Source organism: Heteronotia binoei, chromosome 13, assembly GCF_032191835.1.
Source record: "Heteronotia binoei isolate CCM8104 ecotype False Entrance Well chromosome 13, APGP_CSIRO_Hbin_v1, whole genome shotgun sequence".
Classification (NCBI taxonomy): domain Eukaryota; kingdom Metazoa; phylum Chordata; class Lepidosauria; order Squamata; family Gekkonidae; genus Heteronotia; species Heteronotia binoei.
Window position 1 is genome coordinate 34,488,490 of NC_083235.1, and position 22,629 is coordinate 34,511,118.

The 22,629-nt window shown below is 43.1% G+C and overlaps 1 protein-coding gene across 1 annotated transcript; it reads right to left on the reverse strand.

Annotated features, from left to right (window-relative positions):
* Positions 1-404: 404 nt before the first annotated feature.
* On the reverse strand, positions 405-14,565 carry LOC132581759 (keratin, type II cytoskeletal cochleal-like). Its single transcript, XM_060253161.1, has 9 exons — positions 14,007-14,565; positions 10,237-10,448; positions 9,605-9,665; positions 9,072-9,167; positions 7,340-7,504; positions 6,613-6,738; positions 3,666-3,886; positions 1,734-1,762; positions 405-1,360 (listed from the first exon to the last, which is right to left on the reverse strand). The coding sequence occupies exons 1-9, from the start codon at positions 14,493-14,495 to the stop codon at positions 798-800; spliced, it is 1,962 nt and encodes a 653-aa protein (XP_060109144.1). The 5' UTR covers positions 14,496-14,565; the 3' UTR covers positions 405-797.
* Between the last annotated feature and the right edge of the window lie 8,064 nt (positions 14,566-22,629).

Sequence of the window (22,629 nt, forward strand, 5' to 3'; positions counted from 1 at the left end):
AGATTATTGCAATTTACGCAGAAACAGAATTTTTAAAAAAGATTTCGAATGTGTTGTTTGAATTTCAGCACTCAGCTGAAATGCCCTTCTTGCCACCAAAATCTGAGCATTAATACATGCATACAGACATAACACTGATACACCCCCATAGATTTCCCTCCTCCCCAGAATCTTAAAAAAATTTCTGTGGACTCAAAATATGGATTTTCAACCTGTTTTGCCATGTGGGACCAGGAGTGCCAAATCCCTCCTAAGTTTTTTTGCAGGTCTAGTTGTAACAACACAATTTTTTAGTATGCTTTGGTAGGAGGCATAAGCATTGGTTGACAATAGCCAAACATTAAAATCTATATGCAGATTTAATTCTGGGTGCAAAGAGAGCAGGAGAGAAATGTCTTTCTCACTCTATTTTTGCAATCCCATCCTGGGCCATTAATGAATTGCTTCCCTTTCTGAAATGCTTTGCTGGGCACTGGGGAACAAGGAAGTAGGAATCTGGATTCAAATGCTGTAGGTCTTAATAGAGACAGTTGCAAGAAAACCCAGGGTGAAAACGGGTAAATAAGAAAATGGGTGGGGATCTGGCTTGAATCCCCAAGCTTATTCCTAAAGACAACTACCGAACCATTTGAACTGAAGCTACACCAACCCACAAGAAACTGTTGTAGGAAAAAACCATAACATGGCTGTTTGGCATGGCTGTTTCTCTAGCACATGGCTGCTACCAGCTGTGAATTGAATGATTCGTGCAGCTATCATACAGGTGGGGATCATTCCTCCCACCACCTAACTAGGCCTTAATATTTCCTGGATGTGGAACTGACTGATGAGGCATGCGCACTCCTGAAACCACCAGTGCTGCCTTCACCTCGGGAACTGAGCACAGCTCCTACCATACCTCCGTGTCCAGACCCTCCAGAGCCATGCCTTCCAACTCCCGATTTTCCAGTACTTCCAGATGCTGCCACTGCATGGTGCATTCCACCTACACTGTGGTGTGCATTCCCACTACTGCTGTCTCCAGACTTGCCTGAGCTGTGTCTTCCACCTCCAGAGGTTACCACATGCTTGTTGGACACGCTGGAGGAATAGCCACCACTTGTGGGACTAAAACCACCGCTCGCTACTCCAGAGCCATGTCCCATTCCATACCCCACTGATGCTGCCCTGCCTACTGAGTTAACTGACGCTCTGGATCCCATAGTGTGGACACATCCTGCACTTGCATTGGTGAACCCTTCAGCCATACCACCATAGACCCCAATGCCATGGTCTACTCCTCTCCCTATAGCACCATATGTCATTCCGGCTCCCATTCCAGGTCCGCATTCGCCAACTGGGTATCCTCCACTCACCATAGCTGCAAAGGAAATAAAATCGAATAGGTTTTGTAACTTTGGTAGCAGATTTACAAAAAAAACACAGACATAAAAACTTCTTCCCAATTCCAACCATCATGATCAGGGCTTTTTTTTTTAGCAGGAACGTACAGGAACACAGTTCTTACTGGCTTGGCACTGGGGGTGTGGCCTAATATGCAAATGAATTCCTGCTAAGCTTTTTTCTACAAAAAAGTCCTATGTGAAATGATGGTGTCATCAGAGGGTGTAGCCTTGTATGCAAATGAGTTCCTGCTGGTTTTGTTGTTGTTTTTTACAAAAAAAGACCCAATCATGATGCTTAGTTTTAGAAGGGGGTTGGGGGAGAGAATGGTAAATCTTTGAGATACTTACCAACGCTAACAGGGTTTCCTGTGCATATCCTGTTAGGAAGGCAAAAGCAAAACAGGTCTGTTTTTACACAATGACATGTAATTTATATGAACTTTTGATAATAAAAAAAGGCAATTTAGATAGCTAGTGCGGATGAGATGCCAGATCTGGCCCATTCCATATGAAATATCTCTAATGCTAAATGACAGAAGCAGCCTCTTGTAACTATCTAGATTCAAGAACTGGGGACAGGCCATTGGTTTGATTCTAGCTACAGCCAAGCCTAAGAATCTGACAGATTTGTGGCTTCTTGTAAGTTATGGTGCATTATTCGATAGTGAGATGAGATGGGTCCTATCAGGAGCCAATTACCTCTTGGCAATTCCTCCCTACACAGTTCCACTACAAAATTTCATTTAATCATGAACAGATTGGTACCTTGACAGAGCAATGCAAAGTTACTGCAGGCCGACCTCATTAATTTAACGGCCTTAGGGTGAAGCAGCTGCATAGAATAGCACTGTGTATTGCTTATTTTCCCCTTCTTTTTCATGGTGTTTCTCTGAGTTTCCTTCTGCATTGCAAATCATTATATTAAATTACAAACTGTTTTGACGTTGAGGCCAAAAGAAGATCTCTGCATGTAATGAAACACATCAGTCAAATTCTGTCTTGCACCAATTCTGCTTTAAGGTGAATTCTGGAACAGAATTGTACATTAAGCAGACCGGCATGGTTCATGAGCTCCCCCACCCATCCACCCACAGTGTTGCTTCTCTGACTTCTAAAGATTTCCCTGAGATTTCTTACAATCCTCTCTTCGCATTCATAAGGGCTAGACATTTTGAAAGCAGAGTTGTTTTTCATGATGCTGAATGCTGCACCTAGGACGAATATATTTTAAATTTGTGTGGAATACATCTAGGCAGGGCTTTTTTTTCTGGAAAAAGAGGTGTTGGAGCTCTCAAGAGGGAAATGAGGGAGAAACACACAGTTGTCCCTCATGAACTTAAACAAAATTTTTTTTGAGAATTATGTTTCCATGAAGAGGTTCTAGAACTCTGTTCCACCACGTTTCCCCAAAAATCTAGTCTCAGAATAGAATACATCCAGGCTTAAATCAAGAAACAGCAAAAGCAGAATTATGCTAGATCAAGGTAACTTTCCTTCTCCAACCTGACTGCACCATCCCAAAACTGTGTTACTGTGGGTCACAGGCCCTGAGGCAACAGAATGGGGAGCAAATTGGGGACCTGCAGCAGGAAAGAGAAGTGGGCAAAAAATCTCTCTCCCCTCCACCAGTGGAAAAACCATTCTGTCAGAGGAGCTGACTCCTGCACTGATGGAGCAACAGCACAAGAGCCAAGACATAGTCTCACAGTGCAATCTGAAACAGAGTTAAAAAGGTAAAGGTAGTCCCCTGTGCAAGCACCAGTCATTTCCAGCTCTGGGGTGACGTTGCTTTCACAACATTTTTACGGCAGACTTTTTACGGGGTGGTTTGCCATTGCCTTCCCCAGTCATCTACGCTTTCCCCCCAGCAAGCTGGGTACTCATTTTACCGACCTTGGAAGAATGGAAGGCTGAGTCAACCTGGAGCCAGCTACCTGAAAACCAGCTTCTGCCGGGATCGAACTCAGGTCATGAGCAGAGCTCAGGACTGCAGTACTGCAGCTTTACCACTCTGCGCAACAGGGCTTTTCTCGGAGCCCTGTGGCACAGAGTGGTAAACAGAGTTACATCCTTCTAAACTCACTGATTTCAGTGCACTGAGAAGGGTGTAACTCTGTTCAGGATTGCCTTGATAGTGTCAATGATTCTCCATTTTTCCTCTAAAACTACCATTTCAGATTTCACTATTTCTTTGCCCTTTTTTGTAGTGAAGATCTTTGAACATCCCTTTTCAACTTTAGCTTTTGTTACAATGTTTGTGTATTTTCACATGGACCCCACCTGCTCTCCTCTCCTTCCAGCAATGCCCTGTAGGTAGCAATCTCAATATCCAGGGCCATCTTGGTGTTTAGCAGTTCCTGGCAATCACGGAGCAGGCCGGCTAACTTATCCTTGGCCTGCTGGTAGGCATTCTGCAGTTCGGCATGCTTGCTTCGGGCATCTTTCAGGGCAACGTCACCACGGTGTTCAGCATCACAGATTGCTGACTGCAAACTGGCAACCTTGAAACAAGGAGAAAGCCAAAGAGAGAGCTTGTCATGAAGATGCACAGCTAAAAGAGGAGGCAAATGGAGCAAAGGGGTAGGTTCTTAAGAGACCAATGGAACATCATGTTATGATATAAATGGAACTGATGCCCAATAAAAAGGCAGTTGCTGGCGTGGTGGGGTTAGGAAGGCTCCTATGCTTTTATCCTTCTACAGTGTTTGTAAAATGCAATTATTTTTAAATAAAGGGAATAGGTCCAATCTAATTAATGTCTATGGAATTTTCAGGTATTTTTGCTGCTTTGTTCATTGTACCCATTATGCTGTTGCACTGTTTCGCCAACTTTTGTGATCCAGTTTTGTTTCAGTGGGTTGGATTTGGTCTAAATTGGCAGTTTCCACTGACCCCTCCTGCCCACTGCTGACCCCTCTTATGTCATTCCTCCAAGTCCACCAGGAGCAGCATTTTGTGGAAATCAGTGGGAAGTTCCTTTCTACAGTTGGAAAATTTAGTCTGGACCCAACCTATCGTTTGGATTATGTATTGTACTGTTTTTATTTATGTATTATATTGTTTACTAGCTGTAATATATGTAGCATAGTTGGTATGCTCACTAATTTTGTAATCCCATGCCATTACATTGTTGATTGTTTGCAATATACATTGTGAACAGCACAACTAAAAACAGTGCTCTGATTGCACTGTTTGTAGTTGTGTTGTCCACCTTGAGTCTCAATGCGATAAAGTCTCCTTCTTATTATCTACTGGTCTTCTGCTTTCTGAACATTGTACACTTTCTTCTTCTGCCTAGATCAGAAGCCAGTGGTGTGGACAGTGGAGGAGGCCTCAAGGAAATGGAATCTCGGAGATTCCAGGGGGAATAGGGTTGCCAGATCTTATCTGGCTCTGGGCAGGGGGAAGTTCTTTATGCATGCTTTGTGATGTCATCATGCAGGGGTGCTCTAGCAATTTGGATAAAAACTCTATGGTGCCATGGAGTTTTTACTCAAATTGGTAGAGCGTCCCCTGCGTGAAGTACCCAGTGCAGTGATGTTACCCATAAGTGACTTCATTGCACCAGCCACATTGGACATGACAGAGATCTTTGGGGGCAGGGATGCCCCAGCCAGCCAGCTTCGTGCTGGTGGATTGGGGCTGGGATGCTGGGAACCCTAAGGGGGAAGCTAGAGACAGCACTGTTGTGCTGAGTCTTGATTTTGCAGTAGAAATGCAAAGTTATTGAACAGCACACTCAAGTCTTGAGCCCACAGTGAATATTTGCAAACATTCTGTTCTGTTGGACTTTCCGTTTATGACATTAGATTCAGCATAATATTTCTACATGCGTGAGAGTTCTTGGGCAAGTGGAAGTGTTTAAAAAAATTGTTAGATCTAAACCACTCTGTGTGAATGCAAGATATTTCATGAAGTAACCCTCTGGGGCTCATTTGGGAAGCTTCATAGTGGGCTTAAGCTATGGATAGTATCATGTTGCACTATCTCTTGCACAAATGGAATAGTGCTGAGTGACTTTTTTGCTCATACATCGTTAGATCCAACTCATGGTCTCCTGTTAGGATCCTATCTCTGCACCTTTGCATTTATCTGTGATATTTAAGGAATCCTATTGCAATGGTGTTCCAGTACATAAGATAAACTGATTCCAGAAACAGAGGCAAGCATCACTCTTACATAGTCTAAACATCAACCTTGTTTGGGCATAAGAGACTGCCCTTGTGGTTTGGCACAATTCACTGGAAACACATACAGGCACAACAGGCAAATTTCTCCGGGGGTGGGTGTACTTTTAGCGTATTAGAGCAACTTAATGATCTAATTCAGGGGTGGCCAACAGTAGCTCTCCAGGTGTTTTTTACCTACAACTCCCATCAGCCCCAGCCATTGGCCATGCTGGCTGGGGCTGATGGGAGTTGTAGGCAAAAAAAACATTTGGAGAGCTACCGTTGGCCACCCCTGATTTCTAATCACATTAAAACCAGGCAGAAATTTACAGAATTACCTGTGCCCAGCAGAAGCATGTAAAAGGAAGCCAGGCCAGAATAGTAAATCATGCAGAGTTGTAGCATGCACTAGAGTTGCCAAGTCCCATCATCACTGCGGGGGGGACTTGTTCCTTGCGCGCGCTTTGCATGTGTGGCGTGATGACGCCCTAGCCCACTGGCAGGGAGCAGGCCACCGGGGGGATCCCCGCCCCCAAAGAGCTCTGTCAGCGCACACCATCCCTGGCACGATGACATTACCCAGAAGTGACGTCATCACGCTGGAGACTGCACACTGCAAACACTCTAGGACTCACAATAAAACCACAGAGTTGTACTGCGAGTCCTAGAGCATCCCAGTGCAATGTCCTCAGCACAATGATGTCACTTCTGGGTGATGTCATCGCGCCTGGGACAGTGCGTGCCAGCGGGGCTCTTTGGGGCAGGGATCCCCACAGTGGTCTGCTCCCTGCTGGTGGGCTGGGGCTCTCCCAGGTGGGGGATCCCCTGCCCCTGGCGGGAGCTTGGCAGCTCTAGCATGTACCCTTCTCTGAGTGGGTCCTTGGGCTAACTGGGGCCTTAACTATTTATCTCTTGTGGCACAGTAGCCATTCTCTTGTATATTGGCAATTTACTGTGTTAAACCTTTGTCTACCATAGCTTATGAACTACACTTTCGCCATGAGAGGAGACAATTCCAGGGATGGGGTGTGGGGTTAGGAAAACAATATATGTCTCACCTGCTTTTTAGCAGATTCAGTATCACAGTGCAACCTCTGGATTACTCGGTTGAGCTCCATAATCTCATGCTGGTTGCATTTAAGCTCTTCATTGTATTTACCCCGATGGTTCTGAATTTCTGCAATCTATTAAGAAGGGGGGAAAATGAAATCGTGTTGTTATAATCAGGTAATGTCACACTCACGGGGCCACCCAGGGCCAACCCTGTCACTAGGCAAACTAGGGGACTGCCTAGGGGACCAGCCTTCTGGGGGTGCCAAACTGGGTTTCCCATGTGACTTGGTGACATTATCAGTGGGAGGGGGCACCAGAAGTTAGCCTTGCCTAGGGTGCCAGCCAGTCTAGGGCTGGCCCTGATGACACCCCTAATTCAATGGCCTACCAATCCATTGAGAAAAGTATGAAGACTTTGTCCAGCCCAAGGAGGCTTCCTCCAGTTTAAGTGACTCTTCCAGTGGCAGACTTCTCTTTTCATTGGACAGGGAGCCACTTAAATTGGAAGAAATTAGAGTTCCTAGGCATTTGTAGTGAAGAAATCACACTATTTCAACAGCAATATCCTGAATGCTACAAAAACATGACCCCCCCCCCCAACAGAGTTCTGTGGATCCCACCCAACAAAGTACAACTGTATATTTTTGCCATATAAACTAAACGTCTGGAGAAGATCAAAAGGGTGGGTCATTCCTACATAAAAACAGGCATTCTGGATATCAATCTAAATACCTTGTTGTGGTAAAAGGCTTCGGCTTCTTGCTTGCTTGTTTGAGCAATATTCTGATACCAGGCTTCTACATTATTCAGGATAAGGTCCATGTCCAGGTCTCGGGTGTTGTCCATTTTCAGAACCACTGAAGTGTCACAGATTTGCTGATCTAACTGAGTTAACTCCTGCAGAACACAGTAAGTCTTTGTTGTTAGATCCTACATTGCTAATATGTCTCTCTGAACAAATGTGAGTGTAATTTCTTGCAGCAAATTTTGTAGATTGGATTCAAATGAAAGGTCAGCTCAAAAGGGCAAATGATTGGGCTACTCAATTTAGTATTCTATTTCTAGCCCTTATTGTGATAAATTTTGTGGCAGTGCATTGGATAACTAAGAACAGGTGCTTGCAAGACACCTCCAAAGACATTGTTGTAGGGAATTTTCAACCTAAATTAACACATCCTAACACTCTGCATGGGACATGGAGTTTTCCTGTGCTCCTCTCTGTTCCTGCACACCCTTCTGACACCTGAAGAGATAATTCCCAAAACTGAGGGACCCCCATGGAGGGAAGGCCATGTTAGCAGAGGGAGAAGAGGGTGAAATTGCTCTTCCACAAGCCCAGCTCTGGTGAAGGAAGTAGTAAATTCAACCCCTAAGTCCAGCCCACTGACCCATCCACAACTGTTTCTCCACATGGATCCTTCAGCTCCAGTAATGGTCTTTCTGGGTAGTCAGAAAGTACTGCAGGAATGGAGAGGAATAAAGAAAACTCTGCACATCTCCCATGTGTGGATGGCTGGATATATGCCATGCCTTTAGATGGCGTCAGCTAACAGCAGGACCATGGAGGTACAATGAGCTGGGAAAAACAACAAAATACTCTCGTCATTTACAAAACTATTTCTCAGTGTAATATATAGCCACAACAATTCATAACAATTTTACAATACAAATATGCAGTTAGAAAACCATCCTGTGCATGACATAGCTACTGCCCATAAATAATAATATTTTCTGAATCCAGTCCAACGATAAAAAGAATCAATCTAATTTTGTTTTGGGTGTGAGCCATCCTTCTTCTAAGGACCATCTTCCACATTCATAGGTTCAGAAGATTTGTGGTGCTACAACAATTCCTAACTTCCTCTGGTTTTTTATTTTTTGTTTTTTGTTCATGTGGAGCACCACTGCCAGTTTCTATCTATCAGTGTAATACATTGATAGATAGAAATTGGCAGTGGTGTTCCACATGAGCAAAAAAACCCAGAGGAAGCCAGGAATTGTTGTAGCACCACAAGTCTACTGAACCTCTGAATATGGAAGACGGTCCCTAGAAGAAGAGTGGCTCACACCCAAAACGAAATTGGACCTATTCTTTTTATCGTCAGACTGGATTCAGAAAATATTATTTATGGACAGTAGCTATGTCGTGCACAGTATGGTTATCTAACTGTATATTTGTATTGTAAAATTGTTATATATTACACTGAGAAATAGTTTTGTAAACCGAGAGAGTGTTTTGTTGTTTTTCCCATGTCTTGAGATGTAACATCATTATTCTGATTGAACAACTAAGGAAACCAAGGTGCAGATGTTACATGAGCCCATAGTTATTCAACAAATCTATATGGTAATGGTGGGACATGACCACACACACCAATATGGAACTTTTTTAAAAAAAACAACAATATTTCTTGTTTCCTTTAGGGCAAATTTTCTGCATGGTTCATAGGATGTGAAATTTTACCTGTGAAAAGACACATCTCAGGGCTTCCAATTCCTGTGCCAGCACATCTACTTTAGCTTCCAGCTCTTCCTTGGTGAGGAAGACAGAATCCACATCCTAGGGACGGAGAGTGTGAGAGAGTACATTAGAAACTGGATTTTAACAGTCTGACACAGTTTTTTTTTTTTTAAGTTTGTCTATATCAGTTTACTATTTCTGGCACCTTTGTAAACTTTCCTTAAAGATCTTTTCTTGATGGACCTGACAGCCATTTGTCAGTTGTACTGAATGTACTGTAACTGATGTAAGGTATCATCTTTCTTGATTGTACAATAAGATTGAAAAGGCAATCTGATGCTCACAAGGTAAGCAAGCTGGTGGCACCTCCATTTACTTCAGTCAAGAAGGGTGGTTTTACAAATGCATTTGTTTGTCTACAACATTATGCCCTCTCCATTGAAGCACATGAGGGAACCATCGCACATGAAGAATTCCCATTCTACCAATGCATTTGCCCTGGTTTTATTTCTATATTTTCCAGACCAGAGCCTCACCTTTTTGAGCACCACAAACTCATTCTCTGCAGCTGTCCGCCTGTTGACTTCATCTTCATATCTGTTCCAACAAAAAAAAAGGAAACCCAAAATCAATAGGCTGCTCATAATGTCAGAAGAAACAAAACAGAAAGCAGCTCCTTTTGACATGCTTTGACCAAGCCATTGGTCTTACCGTAAACATGTGCCTGTATAAAAAAAAACAGAAATGGCAACCTTGGATTGAGTTTATGGGATGAATGTCACTTTTAACAAATGGTTTTCATAGCGACACAAGGCACCTTCCTCCATCTAATGATTTTTTTTCCAAGATTTGCTTTGAAATGAACTGAAAACCACTGCAGCACAAGTCTGGGAAATTACTTATATAATTGGATGAATGTAATAAGTTGCCCATGTGAATAACTGTCCTCACTTTCAGTAGTTTTCAGTGATGGGAGGCTGGACTATTCCACCCCACAAATGGCTGCTGAATGAGCCTTTAAATGGTGAAAGATTCACTGAGCAACATAATGGGTGGCAAAAGAACTCATAGTGAAAATAGCTTTCCATCTAGCTTTAAGGCATTGGAGGCTGGGGGTGGATGGTTAGGCCAACTGCCAAGCCCTTTTCCCTTGATTGGTTTTACTTACTTTGACCGGTACTCCTCTACTAGTTCCTGCATGTTCTTCTGTTCATGTTCCAGTTTCCCTCTCTCGTTCAAGACACACTCCAGCTGTTTCTTAAGGGTGGCGAGGAAATTCTCATAGTAGGCTTCAATGTTTTTCCTTGTAGGTTGGACACATTGTTGAAGCAGATCCCATTTGGTTGCTAGCACCTTGTTCTGTTGCTCCAGAGATCGAACCTGAAAGGCAAACACTATGCCAGGGATGCTTTTCTGATGACAAGTCTGTCAACATAGACCAGGGTTTTTTTTATTGCCCCATGCATAGTACAGTTCAGTGTATCTGAAATCTAACTCTAGCACTCATTTCAAATATCCAGATGCAAGCTCTAAAATCTACATTTTGTTGAAACTCAGCTTGGCTGTTATCTTGGGTTTGTAATATTTCTCAAGGAGGTCTCCAGTTCTCATAACGGTCATATCTTAGGGCAAAACATCAGCATATTGCTTGCCCTGCAGTCAAGCCACCCAGAGATGCATGTAAATATGTAAGTTTCTTTCTCTCCCCCACCCCCGGTGTAGATTTAGCTGTGCAGCTGATAATTAATAATTAAGCTTCTAGTGAGTATGTGTATCATGATACAATATGAGGTGCAAGTTAAGCAAAATGGCTGCCAAGTAGGGATGCCAGCCTCCATGTGGGCCCTGGAGATCTTCTGGAATTACAGCTCACCTCCAGGCTACAGTGGTCAGTTTTCTTGGAGAAAATGAATGCTTTGGAGGGTGGACTCTATATGGCATTGTGCCCCACTAGAGTGCTCTTCCTCCCCAGGCTCCATTTCCAAATATCCAGGAATTTCCCAGCCTGGATCTGGCAAGCCTATCCTCCAATCCCCTGCCAGTGCCCCTGAAACCTGTGGATTCAAAGCTGCCTAATGCTGAATCACACCATCGTCCCCTCAAGGTCAGTATTGTCTACTCCAACTGGCATGACTCACCATGATTTTCAGCAGAGGTCTTTCATATCACCTGCTACCTGATCCTTTTAATTGGAGATGCTAGGGATTGAACCTGGGGCCTTGTGCATGTGAAGTGGATGCTCTGCCACTGAGCAATATTTGTCCTTACAGCCTGAAGGCAGTAGCCTCTTTCCTCCAGTACTCTGTAATAAGCCAGAAGTTGGTTTGTGCTAAGCTACAACTATAAAAATTGTAGCCTTGTTAAACCTAAGGTAATGTGTCATGTAGCCCTTCTGGGGCTCCAGGACAAATGGCTTTTCTAAGAATACTTTTGATTAACTGAGTCATAGACCTCAAATTGTTCAGAAATTGGGAAAACCAAGAGCAAACCTCTCTTGAAAGTTAACTTATGTGTCAGATAAGGCTGTCTCCTATTTCTCTCTGGGAAACAAATGAACTGTTAACAGAAGTCCAGACACAGAAGGACTGTGAGGCCTAGTCTGTCCTTGCAGTAGAATGAGATGATGGAATCCTGAGTTGAAAAAGTGAACTGGTCAAGTTGAAGATAGGATTGCTAACCTCCAGGCTGCCGGCTCTGGGCTCAGAAATACCTGATTTTTTTTTTTGGGGGGGGGGTGGATTCTGGGGGAGATTAGAAAGGGAAGGGACCTCATTGGGGTAAAATGGTATAGAATCTACCCTCCAAAACAGCCATTTTCTCCAGTAGTGATCTCTGTGGATTTTTATAGGCCCATATGGAGGCTGGAAAACCCACTGATATAGAGATTCCCATACCCAAAACACCCATCTTACGGAGTTTCATGATACACTTTTTGTGTTTTAATGGCTATTTTGCAAGTTATTTTGTTGTTGACGTTTAGAAGTGTGTCTCATTTGAGAGACAGTAGTCTGTTGCTGGTGAACTTGGTCTCTCTATACTGCAGGAGAAAGAATTGTAAGGGGAAAAGATGGAAGAGAAAGGAAGAGCAGGGGCTGTAAGAGGGACAGAAGAATAAAATCTAATGTTAAGAATCCTGCCTTATGTTGTCTCCTTGCCTGCATTAAACTTCAAAAACACCTTTGATCCAAAACATTTTGTCATATTTTCTTCACATGTGGGCTAAAACTGCAGTTCCAGGCACTGCATTGAATTGCTGGATTTGGTTGAAAATTGCCATGGGAAAAGTACTGCTGACTGATCTTGATTTGAGTTTTGTACAATGTTAAGGTGTGGGGGCTTAGATGGGGATTGTAATGTGGGAATTTTATTTATTTAATTGTAAATCCCTTTGAGCAGCAGAAAATATGGTATAATATATTTAAACAAATAGTCGCAAAGAAGGGATGTAAAATGGCCTAAAATGGGGCAAAATAGCCGACAAGTGTGAAAAATGGCATAAAATTATATTTACGAAAAACTGGTATTAAAATGCTGTCTTAGAAAACAGGGATGCCAGCAGTGACAAACAGGTGAAACAAAAAGGCTAGTAAAAAATGGAAGCAGAGGAAGGGGTTGCAGCAAGGTACTCCTCATTTGGAGTGAATGAAAAACTGCTTATAAGGGTGGGAATATTTGCTAAGAGCTCCTGTACCCATGAGGAATCATTGACTTGATGTAAACCATTTTCATTTTGCAGGTTACAGTCAATGAATTTATTGTCTTCTACAGGGGGCAAACGGTAAATGACTGGGGAAGGCAATGGCAAACCACCCCATTAAAAGGTCTGCCATGAAAACATTGTGAAAGCAATTTAAGAACATAAGAACATAAGAGAAGCCATGTTGGATCAGGCCAACGGCCCATCCAGTCCAACACACTGTGTCACACAGTGGCAAAAAAAATTTTATATACACACACACTGTGGCTAATAGCCACTGATGGACCTGTGCTCCATATTTTTATGTAAACCCCTCTTGAAGGAGGCTATACTTGTGGCCGCCACCACCTCCTGTGGCAGTGAATTCCACATGTTAATCACCCTTTGGGTGAAGAAGTACTTCCTTTTTTCCATTTTAACCTGTCTGCTCAGCAATTTCATCGAATGCCCACGAGTTCTTGTATTGTGAGAAAGGGAGAAAAGTACTTCTTACTCAACTTTCTCCATCCCATTTCACCCCAGAGTTGGAAACGACTGGTGCTTGTACAGGGGGATTACCTTTACCTTTTTTTACAGTCTCCCAAATAAACATACAGCATTTCATTATACATTGGCATATTAAGATATAGTCTCTGCTCCCAGAAGCTTACGATTTATGTAAAATAGATTGGAGGGACTCAACTGAAGAGAGGGAATAGGGTTTGAAGAGCATAGAGTTTGGAGGGGAGGGAGACCAAAGAATAGACCAATCACTGAAGAAACAAGCACCTGGTTCAAATCCTGCCTGTCAGTGGAAGACCTTATGCTATCATCTTTTTCTCACCCTCTGTTCCTATCTGCAATATAGGCATGATAATCTGGATGCCCTTCAAAGTGCAGTGGAAATATTTGGAAAGAGGAAAAGCGCTCTGAACCTTACAGTTATGTAAATGTTAAGGACAAGGTTGCAGGAAAGGTTTTCAGAGGCAAATTAATGTGGTGTTTAAGCCCCAGGAGAGTTGTGACTCGAAATACATCTGGGTATTGGTTGGTTTAGGGATGTTAGGGAGGTTTAGGGGATGGCAGGATGAGAGAGCAGCACAGCAGATGCAAAAAGACCTTAGAGAGAGAAAGAGAGAAAGGAGCAACAGAGGAATGAAGAGCACAAAAAGTAAATTGGAAGGAAGTGCATTCCACATGCGTGCCTTCTACAATTGTAGCAAATAGGAGAAGAACAATGAGTAATGTCCATGCACTCTCACCTTATCAATGAAGCAAGCAAACTGGTTGTTAAGTGTCTTCATCTCTTCTTTCTCGTGCGCTCGTGCTTTCTGCTCCTCTGGATCAACTCCAACAGAAATGGGCCTCAAGAGACGCTCATCAATACTGACTCGTCGGATCCCTTTGCCTCTGCCTGGTATACCACCCATCCCACCAAAACCTCCAAACTGGCCCTGAGCATCACCATAGCCTCCGCCAAAGCCTCCATAGCCCATGCCACCCACCATCCCCATGCTCTGCCCACCCATGCCACCGTACATTTGTCCTCCATAGCCCGAACCGTAAGCGATTCTTCGGCCTCCGCTACCGTAGTTATTGAGGCTCATGCTGGTGTAGCCGCCACATGGTGCTGCAACTGGCTGGCACACAGTGGCACAGCCTCCATGACCACCACCAAGGCCACCAATGACAGAAACAGAAGAAAAGGCCCTTTGTCCACCCAGGTACCGCGGACCGGCACACACGTTCATGGTAGCTTTGGGAAAGTTAAGCAAGCTGTGTTAGTGAAGTGGCTGGAATGTGGGAAGAGCAGAGGGGTGAAGGAAAAAGAAATCCCTTTGATTTGAAATTAGGTGCTTCTCTCTTATATATGGTCTGAGAGCTGCGTGGAGTGCAGAAAAATTAAATGAAACAGCATGGGTTTGGTCTGCCTGGCAGCTAGAAATGGTTTCTCCAGAGCAGCCTGTGCTCCAGAGCAAACACTTATCATACACAAAATAACATTAAATTAAAAAAATTGCTTTGCTTGCAAGCTTCGCTCAAACAGAGGCCTTTGTGTTTGTCTTAATTAATCCGCTTCCTCAATGTGTAATTAACTCTGCAAAATGCTTTGAATGGCTTTGTCACAAGTGAGTTTCACTTACAGCTTCAACCCATTCTTATTTTTAATTACGGCAAGAAAAATACCAAAGAGACCTATTGTTAATGAGGAATTGTTTTTTCAGGATCTCATTGTTGCTGCCTGAGTCTAGGGGTGGACAGAGCGCAGACTGCTTGGAGAACTGTCATTGAAATTCAGCTCAAAGCAAAATTGGAAATGAATTGACGGGCACCTCCCTGAGCTTGAAACCACCCAGGAAAACCAACAGTCTTGGAATTGCTGGGGGAAAAAAGGCAAAATCTATTGCAGGAGAGAGCATTTCTAATCCTAATTGATTCTGAATGGTTGAATAAACACACATAATATTCGTAAACCATTGAAGGTGGGGTGCTGAGTGAAGTGAACTTAGCCCAACAAGTAGCGTTGCCAGCCCTGGGTTGGGAAATTCCTGGAGATTTGGGTAGTGGAGCCAGGAAAGTGCAGGTTTTGGGAAGGGGAAGAACCTCAGCAGGGTAGTCCACCCTCCAAAGCTGCCATTTTCTCCAGGGGAATTGATCTTGGCAAAAATCAACTGTAATAGTGGGAGATCTCCAGTCAACACCTGTAGATTGGCAACCCTACCAAAAGGTCAAAAAATGAAATGTTGTTTTTTGGAAGGAGTGTTGCAGGAAATGGATCTTGTTTCCTACCCAGAGTATAGCTGGATAGCAGTTTTGAAGCATCAGCAAAATGGCTACTGCGCATGTTGATATTACAGCCTACATGTATCCTAAGCCTATATGCTCCACATATCAACTGGTATAGAGTGTTGGCCTAGCAATGGGTCATGTAGTGCATGGTATTTGCTGTGCTTCAAGTTGTCAAGCAAGATCACATGCTTAATACTGACATCTACTACCTCCTGTGCTTCTGAATTCGTAGACATAATTCCACAAAATGCAGTGAAATATCCCTTGGATGTGAGCTGGATCTCCATATTCAGTGGATATAATTTTCTTCAAAGGCAGGCTGGATAGCAACCAGACATGTGCCAGACCTCTTGAGAATTTTTGTTGAAGATTTGAAACAGTGTACCTGGATCAACCCACCATTGTCCGTATTTTATGTTGGGGATTTGTATGTTGTGTATTTGTAAACAAATGACTGGCTGTTACTAAATTGTTTCTTGTCGTGCCTGGAGCAGTGTATTTTTTTATTTGTAACTTTCAGCTGGTGGCTGGAGATCTCCTGGGATTACAACTGATCTCCAGATAACAGAGATCAGTTCACTTGGAGAAAACAGTCACTTTGGAAGGTGGGCTCTATGGCATTATATCCCACTGAATTCTCTCCCCTCCTCAAACCTTGTCTTCCTCAGGCTCCATCCCCCAAAATCTCCAGGTATTTTCCCACCCAGTGTTGGTAACATTTTAATTGATTTTTACTAAAGGCTAAATTTTAGTAGGTATGGGCCACTGCATTTGTTTATTCGATGACTTAGGTGGTGGAATCACAGAAATATATCGTGAACATGATTGTGATTTACAGCTACTGCACGTACGAAGCTTTATGTCTCAAAATGCATATCTCAAGATTCTATATTTGTGTGCATGAGCTGGGGTAAACATTTGTGTAAATTGCTCCATTTTTGGTCACAAGGTTTTAATTTCGGTGCCACACTGGTAGTTGCTGCTGGTTCTAAGCAAGGAAGCATTGGGAGGGCATAGTCAATGAGATGGGCACAAGAAGACTGCTTAGTCCTTGTCCTGATCACTACTTTCCCCCTACAGTTCCCCCCTCACATCCATTTCTCCCCAGCACAGGTTCTAAACTCTCTGCACAGGTCTGAAACACCTAATGAGGATGATGGGTCGGAATTGCAGAGATCAGAGGGAAAGAGATGGAATGGATAATTATTCTCCTCCGTCGCACCATTTCTCCGTTGCAAATTACTGCTGATCCAGCTACGCTTTACCGAGAGGAAGCAGTGAGCAGGGCTTCCATACCAAAGGTGTCGGGGACTTTGTAGTTCCAGCTTTAGATATTCCTGGAATGTATATTTTTGCCATTTTGGGGGCCCTTATTCCCGAGACACAGGCATCTGTGTGAACCTGATCCATGATAATGAGGAATGGGGAAATCCCAATACTAAAAAATTCATGTTAAATCCCCACACGTGGAATTATTTATTACAAGCTTAAAAAAAACAACAACAACAAAACAGTTTCCTGTGAAACACCCATTTGAACTCTAGACCAGGGGTCCCCAACCCCTGGGCCATGGACTGGTCCCAGTCCATGGCCTGTTAACAACCGGGCCGAAGAGTGAGGCAAAGACCTTTGCGTACTCCTCATTTAAAGACCCCCATGGGGGGCAGGGACAGGGTGTGGGCATGGGGGCAGCCTGGGGCAGCAAAAACCCCAGCACCCCCACCGGTCCATGAAAAAATTGTCTTCCACAAAACCAGTCCCTGGTTCAAAAAGGTTGGGGGGGGGCACTGCTCTAGACCATCCAGTGTCCTTGACATTACCAGACAGTTGTGTCTATGGGGAAAGTGAACTCTTATTTAAGAGAAACTGGCTCATACCTCACAGAGTCATTCTAATCAGCATTCTATCCTTTTAGGTCCTCTGAATTCAATGGGCATAGAGGAGTGTAACTGCTTAGGATGGCACTGTTACAAACGACTCCTTTCTTTTAGTATATTGACTCATTTAGCCTTAGCCTTAGCTGAAAACTGGCTTCTCACCACCTAATTGCTTTGAAGTACCACATCTATGCAGTTCTTTTCTAAAAGCTTTGATCTGTAAATATTATGCAAAACCACAGCAAGCGTCATTACCACTTTGCATAGGTAACTGTCCCTAAAGCTGTTTCGGTGGGCAGGTTCTCTGGACTAAAAGGAAAACTTCGGTAAACTCAGCAGCTGATTTTTTTCCCTAAGAAATGGCTTTGTTGTCTGTTCTGGGAAAGACAATGCAAAATTTTCATTGAAAGAAATGAGGGAGGGAGAAATAAGAAAAAACCTCCCAAAATTCCATCCAGAGGATTATTTGAAGTAACATAGCTGTTTCCAGTTCTGCCTGGTTCTTCTAGCTTATTTCCAGGCCCCTGAAAAGCTGGCAGCAAGTGAAACAGTATGTTATTTGCTCGCAAATTTATCTTGTGTTTTGTTCTGAATTACCTGCTTTCTTTGCAGACAGGCACCAACGTATTAAGAATCTGCCACTCTGTTCCATTTTTATTTGTTTATATTAGGTAATAACTGTGCAGCATGCTCTGTGTGTGCAGCCCAGTGCAGTTTCAGTTCTCCAGTTCATATGCATACGCACACACACGCACAGTTACTGATATGCACGTGTGCACTGGTAAAACATTATTACCAGACATTTTTTTCCCCCTCAGCTGATGCTGAGCAATCAGATTGCCTGGAGCAGCCTGTCATTCATGGCTTTCGGGCTTTGTGAAGAAGAATTCAAAGAAGAAGAAGAAGAGGAGAAGCAGGAGATTGGATTTATACCCCACCCTTCACTTGAGTCTCAGAACTGCTTACTATCTCTTTTCTCTTTCTCTCCCTACAACAGACACCTTGTGCGGTAGGTGGGGCTGAGAGAACTCTTACAAGAACTGCTCTTGAGAGGAACAGCTCTGCTGAGAACTTGTGGCTGACCCAAAGTCACTCCAGTAGCTGCATGTGAGGAGTGGGGAATCAACCCCAGTTCTCCAAATTAGAGTCCATGCTCCTAACCACTACATGAAACTGGCTCTTAAAACATGCAGACCATCACAGATACAATTAGGGCTGCCAACCCTGCCCCCCCCCCATCCGGGCAGGGAATCTCCTGCCCGGTAGGTTCTCAACCCGTTGGCCCACATTAGGCCATTAGGCCCCCAGCGATGACATCACCCAGAAGTGACATCATCAAAATGGTGGCACCTGTGCAGGGCCGCTCTAGGCATTTCTGGGAAAACTCTATGGTTTTCCTGGATGCTCTAGCCATTTGGGAGGTTAAAACTTTATGATACTTTTGTGCCATAGAGTTTTAACCTCCCAAATGGCTAGAGCGACAAGGAAAACCATAGAGTTTTCCCAGAAATGCCTAGAGCGGCCCCACGTGGGTGCTGCCGTTTTGATGATGTCACTTCCAGGTGATGTCATTCATCATGTGTGTGAATGTCCCCCACCAGGGGATGAAGAGGACTTGGCAACCTTAGATACAATTTAGAAATTCATTTTAGAAATTCTTCTAGATCAGGGGTAGGGAACATTGGCTCTCCAGATGTTTTTTGCCTACAACTCCCATCAGCCCCAGCCAGCATGGCCAATGGCTGGGGCTGATGGGAGTTGTAGGCAAAAAACATCTGGAGAGCCAACGTTCCCTAACCCTGTAACTGGAATTAAGGAGAAGTGAAAGGAAACTGAAAATGAGAACTGAATAGAATTAACTTCTCTCACCCCTAGAGTATGGAAACTCCCTGGGAAATTTCTCCATTCTTAGGTCTGGTCTGTCCATTTAACAGAATGAGGTGGCAGAATTTTAAGGTGATGGTATGGGTTTCACCACATCAGACTGCAGATGCAAGGGGACTCACATTTTTAATACTTCTGCTATGCTAGTTTTCCATATATATGGTATTATAATGCAAACAATTTAGTTTCCCACTTATATGGCAGGGGTACTGCTTTGTGGCATTCCCAATTTTAACTAGAGCACAATGGCTCTTGCTGCCTCATGTGGAAAAGCCAATCAGGAAGCTTCTGAGTCCTGCCCTGTTCTTTGCAGCAAGTTCTTTTTTTAAAAAAAGAGTAGATAAAGGTTTATTTAAAAATTAACATACTTGATAGGAAAGAGGAGAGACAGAGTAAGAAGCTTCTGAGTCCTGCCCTGTTCTTTGCAGCAAGTTATTTTTTTAAAAAAAAAGAGTAGATAAAGGTTTATTTAAAAATTAACATACTTGATAGGAAAGAGGAGAGACAGAGAGGTTCCTAACTATGTCTCTAGCTGAGAGAGAGGGTAAGACTGAGTGTGGCACTTCCAAGAAAAAGAGGGAAATTGTCCTAAGGAGCAGCAGTAAGAGGACAAGACAAGAAATGACGCTTAACAGGAGAGAAGATTCTGACCTCACTATCTAACTGTCTTCTTCAGGGTCGTCTTCTCTCTGTCTTTGTACACCAGACATTGCCTTATCCAACACTCCTTCTCAAGGTCTAGTGTACAAAGTCCACAAGATTCATCTTCTTACATAGACTTTCTTGAGAAAGTGGCTGGTAAGTACATCTGCAATCATCTCATCTGTATGACAGTACTCCAACTCAACAAGCCCTTCTTCTTGCATGTTTCTTACTAGGTGATGCTTCACATTCAGGTGTTTACCTCTCAAGCTGATCATCTCCATCTGTGCAAATTTTATGTATCCTTGGTTCTCTTCAAAGAGGAAGCACACAAGAGGAAGCACACCAAGCAGTGCAAGTCTGGGGTAATGCAGAAGTGAGAGACCATGACAATGATTCAGGCAGTGCTGGTGCCGGGGTTTCTGGCTCCCTAAGCTCTTGCCCCCACACCTGCAGTGACAAGGGCTTGCACTAAGCACCTCCAAGCACACCCATTGACCCGTCAACCCCACTCACCCTCCTTGGGTCTGTGCTTCCATTGGAAAAGCAGAGTGGGGTCAGTGGAGTGGCACATACAGTCAGAGGCACTCAGAGCCTACGGTGGTGGCCACAGTATGATGTAGGATCTTGCAATAATTTGTGGAAGTTTAATTCATATTAAATAGCATATATATAGTTAACAAGAATACTGGTGTCTCATGTCTTTATTTAAAGATACTGGCACAAACTGTGAGCAATGGAATTTGTCCCCTGCAGTCTGATATGGAACAGTCGATTCTATCATCTCAGCCTTCAAACCATTTTTTATTACACATCTCTTCACTGCATCTCTTCATTAGGCCTCATCGCAATTCTCTTGGATTCCTTTGGATATTTCATCCAAATTACTCCAAATTTAATTTTCAACTAAATTTCAACAATGATTTTTTTTTTTTCCCATCAGAAAGCGTTTCCAAGACTAGTCTTTCTGTCAAACATTAATTGGAACACTCCGCCACTCCTTTTCATTCCTGAGATTTCCAGTGATTGTGTGTGGCATAGAATGCCTCTTCTCAAATCATGGTTTGAGGCATGGGAGTTAACTTGTAGGAACACTCAAAACATGATATTTAAATTCCGAGCAGGAACTGAAAACATCACATAGGAAACAGCCCTCAGATACTTACATGACAACAGAAGTGCCAATTTGGTGGGGTCTCTTGAAAGCAATGGCAAACCACCCCATAAAAAAAAGTCTGCCGTGAAAACATGAAAGCAACATCACCCCAGAGTCGGAAACAACTGGTGCTTGCACAGGGGACCTTTCCTTTTTTCCTTGTTCTACGGCATCCTAATGGTTATTCTAGTCCTGAAGATAATTTTCTCATTCAAGGTGAATGTAACTACCTGAAAATCAGGGCTGTCGTGAATCAAACAGATTAAGTAATTGCTAAGCAAGCAAAGGTCCTTCTGGTACACTACAATTAGCAAAATGTAGTTAAGTAGTGTGCTTACTGGTTGGGGGCTGGGAAAGAGGGAAGAAGAAAAACAATCTCAGACTCTTTAGGAGGGATATGAGGGAGAGGAGTTAAGTCTGAAATCAGGTTAAAATGATAGATATATCGAATTAAATTTGTGTAGTTTTTAAACATTTTTAAAGAAGGGGCGGGAGGATAGAAAAATGTTTCAGCATTACTGAGAAATGTGGATGTAAAATGGATGTAAAAGAATATTGACGAATATTCAACATTTCAAATGTACCTAGGTGCCTACCATACTTTCCTTTGAAAGTCAGGCCAAAACATTTGTCTTTTCTCAGGCTTGTAACCAGGGCTTTTTTATTTTTCTGGAAAAAGAGGTGTCTCTCAAGAAGGAAATGAAGGAGAAACACATGGGATTTTTTGAAAAAATATCATTTTCATATACTACAGACTTTGCTTAGATTAGAAATCAGTTACTAAACTTTTGACATGCCACCAGCTTCATCAGTTCTTTTTGGGTCTTGCTTTTAGTGCCTAATGCTGAATGATGACCTTGAAGCAACCATGTTTTAACAGGCTTTGTTGGATCAAAGACCTTTAAGGGAGGTCCAGATTTTTTTAAAAAACAATATAGTTTTGACTGATAAAGAGGACCTTTCTGGAGTGACAATCAGGTTCATCTGGAAAAATCCCCTTTCACACTCACTGAAAGAAACAGCTATTATATTGAGATGAAGCTGGTGCCCCCATGAACTTTTAATTTTTTAATTTTTAGAATTTTGTTTCCTCAAAGAAGTTCTGGAACTCCATTCTGGCATGTTCCCCAGGGGAAAAAATCCTGCTTGCGTCCCCACCCTTTTTGAGTATGTGAGCACCTTAGAATTCTTATGGAGGGTGGTGGACACGACCACAAAATGGCTATCATGGGAGATGGGTCCAATCACCAAGTGTCAGGGAGTGCAGTTATGTATAATTCTTCAACATTGCAGGCAAAAATTGTGTTTAACAGTGTCTTTTAAGATGAATATATTGTTTAACATATTTTCTTGCATAAACATGGTTTACCTTCAGTCACATAGTGAAGATCCTTGTGCTTTGGTGGCAGGTACTGCTGAAGGAGTGTTTTAAAAATCTGCACAGCCAGTCAGAAGCTTTGCTGAGCAAACCCCCCACCAACTCCTGGAAAACGCTTGGCTGACACCAGGAAAGGTGTTGAAGGACTCCTGACCTAA

Coding starts and splice junctions, on each gene's coding strand:
- LOC132581759 (XM_060253161.1), bottom strand. CDS start 14,495: ATGAACGTGTGTGCCGGTCCGCGGTACCTGGGTGGACAAAGGGCCTTT. Junction 9,168..9,604: donor AGTTTGTGGTGCTCAAAAAG/GTGAGGCTCTGG, acceptor CTCCGTCCCTAG/GATGTGGATTCTGTCTTCCT. Junction 1,361..1,733: donor AGGAAACCCTGTTAGCGTTG/GTAAGTATCTCA, acceptor TTTCCTTTGCAG/CTATGGTGAGTGGAGGATAC.